General features: G+C 47.2%; 1 protein-coding gene across 1 annotated transcript; it reads right to left on the reverse strand.

Moving 5' to 3' along the window:
* Nucleotides 1–2,920: 2,920 nt before the first annotated feature.
* Hpcal4 (hippocalcin like 4) lies at nt 2,921–5,773 on the reverse strand. The gene is made up of 3 exons (XM_042683064.1): nt 5,594–5,773; nt 5,256–5,471; nt 2,921–3,735 (listed from the first exon to the last, which is right to left on the reverse strand). Exons 1-3 carry the CDS (start codon nt 5,753–5,755, stop codon nt 3,538–3,540), a joined length of 576 nt encoding a protein of 191 aa, XP_042538998.1. The 5' UTR covers nt 5,756–5,773; the 3' UTR covers nt 2,921–3,537.
* Nucleotides 5,774–6,000: the final 227 nt, after the last annotated feature.

Consider the following 6,000-nt stretch of genomic DNA (forward strand, 5'->3'; position numbering starts at 1 on the left):
TTCAGAAAGAAAAGTCTCATATTTTTCTGAGGCTTTTAAATTGACACTGTGAATTATTTCTTTCTTTAAGAACAATGAATAAAATATGTAAGAAATGAATTCTTGTTCCCCTACAGGGAACTCTAAAGTCAACACAAAGCCTCACCCAGGGTGGATCTTCAGGAAATAGTTGTTGCTTTAATAACTTTTTGTGTAAAAATATTTACAGTGTCAGATTGCTCTCCTGCCTAGGAAGACCAGCTTCTTCCCTTCTGATCTCTCTCATTTTTCCCTCCCATCCCACCTCTACCTTCTCTCTCTACAGCAGGATGAATTTCCACCTCTAGGGACTCTGTCATAATTGCCAGGGGAAAAAAAGGACTTGATCCCTTTGCTTATGAATTTACTTCTTCTTAATTTTTGATTTAAAGGTAAGTTAAATAAGCTCTACTATAGCTCTGAGGACTGGAATAGCTCTTGAAGTAGCCTATGCTGATTATTTTTAGAAATAAGAAATAAGAGGCTTCTTAGCCCAAAAGGATGAATGAGGTAAGAATATGTCAGAAGGTAGAGTCTAGAGCCTTACAAACCAGAGATGCTATAAGAAGATACTGGATTTCAAAAAGATGTCAATGATTCAACTGTCTGTATATTTGTGTGTGTGTGTGTGTGTGTGGTGTAAGTCATGCATAAATCTGTACTAACTTAGTGTTTTTAAGTCTGGGGCAGGGTAGGAGGCATGTCTTTCTTCTCCAGGTGAAGCCAGTGCTCTACCAAATGGACTCCTAAGCCGATAGTCCTTGGGACACCCAGGAGAATGTGGGAGCAAAACTGGTGGCTCTTTTCATCAGGAAAAATGAAGCCCCGGTTCCTGGTCTGGCAATATGTGTTTGCTCTGCTGGGCTGAGCATGGCATGAGACCCTTTGCCTGACCAGCAAATCTCACCCCTGGATATATCCAAAAACTGGAGTGGTCAGACATGCTTTCCTAGACAGGGTTTACTTGCTGGCTTGTAAAGATCTAGTTCTCTTAGGAAAAAAAAATGGTGGTAAAGACAGTGAAAGATCCTTCTGGGTTCTCAATCAGATCCAGGGTACTGCTCCCAGGAGAGCATTGACCCATTAGCAGAACTGTCTAGAAGCAGAAAACAGGATGCTTGAAAATGTAAGGACTTTACCTAAGCTCCTCCTCCTGTATGGAAGACCATAGCCTCATGAACTTCTCAGCAGGATATTTCAAAAGGCAAAAGCCAACTTGGCTTGTCCCACAGTCAACCTCAGCACAAATCAAACACAAAATGAGCAGAGCAAAGAAGGATTTCCCTTCTCTTATTCTCTTAAAGAGCCTTGGGTTCAAGTCTTGGCATTGTCCCACCTCCTGGCTGTGTACTCTTGCACAAGGGATTCCATCTCTCTGAACCTCAGGATCCAAGTCAAGAGAAGAGGCATGAAAACTCCATCTCCCAGAGCTGTGAAGACAGACTAAGATGGAATAGATGGCAAGCCATTGAAAGCCAAGGAATTCTGTGTGATTGTGCATTAGGCAAGATTCAATCTTTATGGGAAAGGAGCCCCACTTGGTGAAAAGCCTTCCATCAGAAGGTCCAGGTCCCAGCTGAGCCAGGATGTGGAACACTTATGGATGCTAACTGTGGTGCTGTCTGATAGCACATGACATGCCTTGCCTAAGAGCAATGGAACATTCTACAAAGCATTACTGGATAAATGCCTGCTGGTTACTGCCTGAGAATGTGAACTCTCCAGCCTCACTGTGTGTCTTGGTCATAGGCAGGACAGGCCACAAGAAAGATGGTCCAATAGAGCTTGGGACCAGAGGTTAGCCTCTCCAAGAGTTCTCATCTGCGGAGAGGTAGGACAGGTGAGCATTTAAGCACTAAGTGGCAAACAGCATCTCTCTTCTGCAGATGCCATTCCCACTGCTTTGCAATCATTCCCTTACTCTTACCCTGGGCCGACAGCACCTAGATACAAGACTGTGTGCACTTGCACTTGCAAAGGAAGTCAACTGTCACTGTACATCAAAGCTATTTTTTAAATCACAAGTACAGAAGAAAAAGGAAAATGAATGACTTAAAGAAGCAAGATCCCGCCCCTCCCCGACCACCCCCTCCCCCCCAGCAGTCAGAGCATGCAGCTGTATAGCTCACAGATCCCATATCAAAAAGCAATGCTTAGAGAGTAATATATAGGATTGCAGGGGGCTTTAACAAAAGCCTTTTAAATGGAACATGCCCAGTACATTCTTAGGGATTTGGTCCAACAAATGCAGCCTGAAAGCCTAAACAGTGGTCCTGGCCTGGTGATCCTTTTCTTCTAGCTCCTTCTGCATCTGAAGCAGTGAAAGAACAAGTCTATCCCTGAAACTAAACAATGCACAGAAACAAATCACCAAGCCCACCAAAATGGGCTTGTCTCACTCTTGGCAAACCTGTTGTTTCTGCCTCTGAAGTTTGTTATCTGACCTGAGTAAGTGCAATATAGAGAGTTGCTTGCTGAATTGAAGAAGATAATAAACAACAGAAGCAGCAAAAACTGCTAATGATGACAGCTCAGGACTTAGCCTGACAAGAAAAAAGGAGATATCTGTTAAGCCTGGTGAGATTTTTTTCCCCTTTGGATCCCAGCTCCCCCCCCCCCCCATAATAAGCATTTAATCCTTTTTTAAAAAAAATAAGAAACCAAGTGATAAAGAGAAAATTTTAATCTAATAAAATGACTTTAGCTCTTTTAGAGGGTGCTAAAAAAATAAGTATTACATAAAATTGCTTTCCCTCCCCCCCTAAAACTTCCACTCACATAACACCTAAACTTCCAAGTGCATTTCATTTCATTTTCCTTCAGCTGGACAAAGAAACAGCTCCCTGAACGAGCCAGCCTGACAACACCCTCTCTTCAGCTGTGCTAACAGCCCTGTTGAGACCCACTGGAAGTTGTCCTATTACGTCCATGAACTTCCACCAGGCACAGTATGTAGCTTGTAAAACGACCATATTCTTACCACCTTGAAGGTGCCTGGCATCAAACAAGTGTTCAAAAATCCTTAGCTGAAGAAAGGAATGAATAATTGCTCCAAAGGCTGGGTCCAGAGAGGCCAGGTAGAGTGGAAGGGGCAGGGCACAGACCACCTAAAAGAGATCGGAGTCCTTAGGAGAGGACAGACCGGATTTGGTTCTTTGACTGGAACCTATCGAACCACAGAAGCATGATCAAGAGCATTTCAAACCTAGACTCTAGCCCTCTCCTCCTTAACCCTACTTCTTGGGGCGAAAGCCAACTCCCCTATATCCAACAGGTGTTGGTTTGGAGGTCAAGATTGAGGGGTAGGGCGAGATGACAGGCTAGCTGATGACCTGTCTCTTTTGTGGGTTGAGGTGGTCCCTCATGGAACTTGACTGTAGGGAGTAAGGCAGAGAAGGGGATGGGCTAGAGAATGAGGCTGGAGTGCCCCTCCTTCTGGGGAAAGGCCAACCAGAGAGGGCATCAGGTTGGGAAGTGACCATGCCCCTCCTGGCCAGGGGCCCTGCCCCTCACCAGCTTCTACTTCTGCATGTCACATTGCAGCAGCAATACAATGGATGGGTCACTTTTGGCTGCCTCCTTGAATTCCTCCAGGGTAATCTGGTCATCCTTGTCCTGATCCATCTTCTTAAAGATCTTGTCCACACGCTGCTGGGGTGTGAGCCCATCCTGGTTCATGCGCATCATGATCACGGTACCCACCATCTTGTAGATAGCCTGGTGGGGCAAGGAAGTGGGGTGTGAGCAGAAGGCAGTGGATAAAAAGATCTGGGGTGGGAGGAATACCAGGAGGTGGTGAGGATACTGGAAGGTGATATATGGTAATTAAGACTGACTATTTAATGAGTGCATTGAATTAATCATGTCTCAAGCCCAAGTCTTCACTCATTGCCTTCTCTTCCTCTGGCATTCCCTCTCAATAAGCAACAACTTCATTCTGCTATTGTTCTGACTGAAACCTCATGTCATTTGCGGGGAGGGGTTATCTCACTATGTATACAGTCCAGGCTAGCTTAGAATGCCCCATCCTCTGGTCTCAACCTCCCAAGTGCTGAGATTACAGACAGGTACCACCATGGCCTATTCTCTTGCCATTCTTGTCTCCTCCACCATCTTACCGTCCACTTATCAGCTTTAATTTTGCAGTAGACCCCATAGCCACCTGCTTCCTACCACTTCAATAGCTTATTCACTATCGCAGCCTCTACCAGCTTTGACCTGCACTGTGAAGTAAGTTTCCTCACTGGTCCTCCTGCATCTGCAGTGCTCCCTGCCTGCCATCATCTATTCATACCCAGATAAGCTCAAAGCCTCCTCCCCAGGCTGAGATGCTGAGTGAGGGGGCTCCTGGCTCCCTACCAAACCAGGTTGGGGAACTCTCTTCTATTCCCCTTGCCTTAGGGCCCTCCTTGAACCCTGCAAACTCAATCTCCAGGCATTTATGCCTCCTCTAATCGCATCTAGGGTTAGCTCCCTCACCTTATTAAAGCTGATCCTCATTTCCACCTTATATAAAATTATTTTTCCCCCATCACTCACTCTCCCCTCCCCTCATTTATTTTTTCTATTGCCTGCCAAGGCATGGGATTATTTCCTCCTCAGAAAGAATGATGAAAGCAGGAACTTTAAACAATGTCCTACACATCAAAGTCAACACTTGCCTTTTCTTTTCCTTTCATCCCTTTCTTACTCTCTCTCTCTCCCCTCTGTGTGTGTGTGTGTGTGTGTGTGTGTGTGTGTGTTCCAGTACTGAGGCTTGAACTCAGGGCCTGGGCACTATCCCTTAGCTTTTTCTCAAGGCTGTCCCTCTACCACTTGAGCCACACCTCTATTTCTAGCTTTTTGCTGGTTAGAGATAACCCTCACAGACTTTTCTGCCTTGGCTGTTTTTGAACTCTGATCCTTTATATCTCAGCCTCCTAAGTAGGTAGGATTACAGGCATGAGCCACTGGTGTCTGGCCAATACTTACTTCTAGAGTTTCCTGAACTGGTACACTTGGGCTCTGGAATCAGCTCCCTCGATTTAAATCAATCTCTACTTCTTATCCTTTCCTCATCTGAGAAATAGGGTTTTTGACAGTGTCTACCCCAGAGGAAAAACACTGAGCAGTGGGCCTGCATTTGGATCCTAGGAGCTGGTGTATGGGGAAGAGCTCAGGAGCAGCCAGGAGGCTCCCAGAATCCCAGGGGACAGGGGCAGCCACCATGCCCTGGCAGGCCCCCATTCCTACCGCACCTCAATGATCTCCAGCATCTCCAGGCGCGTGATGCGCCCATCCCCATCCAGGTCGTACATCTCAAAAGCCCAGTTAAGCTTCTGCTCGAAGCTGCCCCGGGAGGTGACAGACAGGGCACAGATGAACTCCCGGAAGTCGATGGTGCCATCTCCATTCTTGTCGAAGGTGCGGAAGGCGTGCTGGGCAAACTTGGAGGCATCGCCGTAGGGGAAGAACTGAGGCAAGCATGGGCAGTTGGGGTGAAGCTGCAACCTCACCACCCCCCTCATCCTCCTGCAGTGCCTCCGCCTCCCTGTCCCATGGTGGCACCTGGATACCCCAGGACCCTGCTGCGCACCTTGATGTACAGCTGCTGGAACTCCTCGAGGTTGAGGATGCCGCTGGGGCAGTCCTTCAGGAAGCCCTTATACCACTGCTTCAGCTCCTGCTCGCTGAACTCCGTGTTCTGAACCAGGTCCTCCAGCACCTCAGGGGCCAGCTTGCTATTGGTCTTCCCCATTGCAGGGCCTGGAGACAGGGAGCTCCCTCAACAAGGCCCAGAGCAAATTCCTGTCTCAATAGTGGTTCCCCAAGTCCCCCTCTTCCCCTTCCTCCACCTCTCCTAGTGAGCTGATGCTCACATCACCAGAATCCTCCTTCCAGATCTCCTCTTCTGGGTTCCCATCCAGACAAGACTCTCCACTGGTAAGCAGGGCACTTCTTCCCTCACCCACTTCCTTCCACAGAAATCAACCTTGCCTCTCC

Source organism: Dipodomys spectabilis, unplaced genomic scaffold, assembly GCF_019054845.1.
Source record: "Dipodomys spectabilis isolate Male_0828 unplaced genomic scaffold, ASM1905484v1 ptg000002l, whole genome shotgun sequence".
Taxonomy (NCBI): Eukaryota; Metazoa; Chordata; class Mammalia; order Rodentia; family Heteromyidae; genus Dipodomys; species Dipodomys spectabilis.

What these genes read in the sequence shown, in the direction of transcription:
- Hpcal4 (XM_042683064.1), bottom strand. Translation starts at nt 5,755, where the DNA reads ATGGGGAAGACCAATAGCAAGCTGGCCCCTGAGGTGCTGGAGGACCTG. An exon ending in TCCAGCAGCTGTACATCAAG is followed by an intron (nt 5,472 to 5,593) that starts GTGCGCAGCAGG and finishes TGCTTGCCTCAG; the next exon opens with TTCTTCCCCTACGGCGATGC. An exon ending in AGATGCTGGAGATCATTGAG is followed by an intron (nt 3,736 to 5,255) that starts GTGCGGTAGGAA and finishes TTGCCCCACCAG; the next exon opens with GCTATCTACAAGATGGTGGG.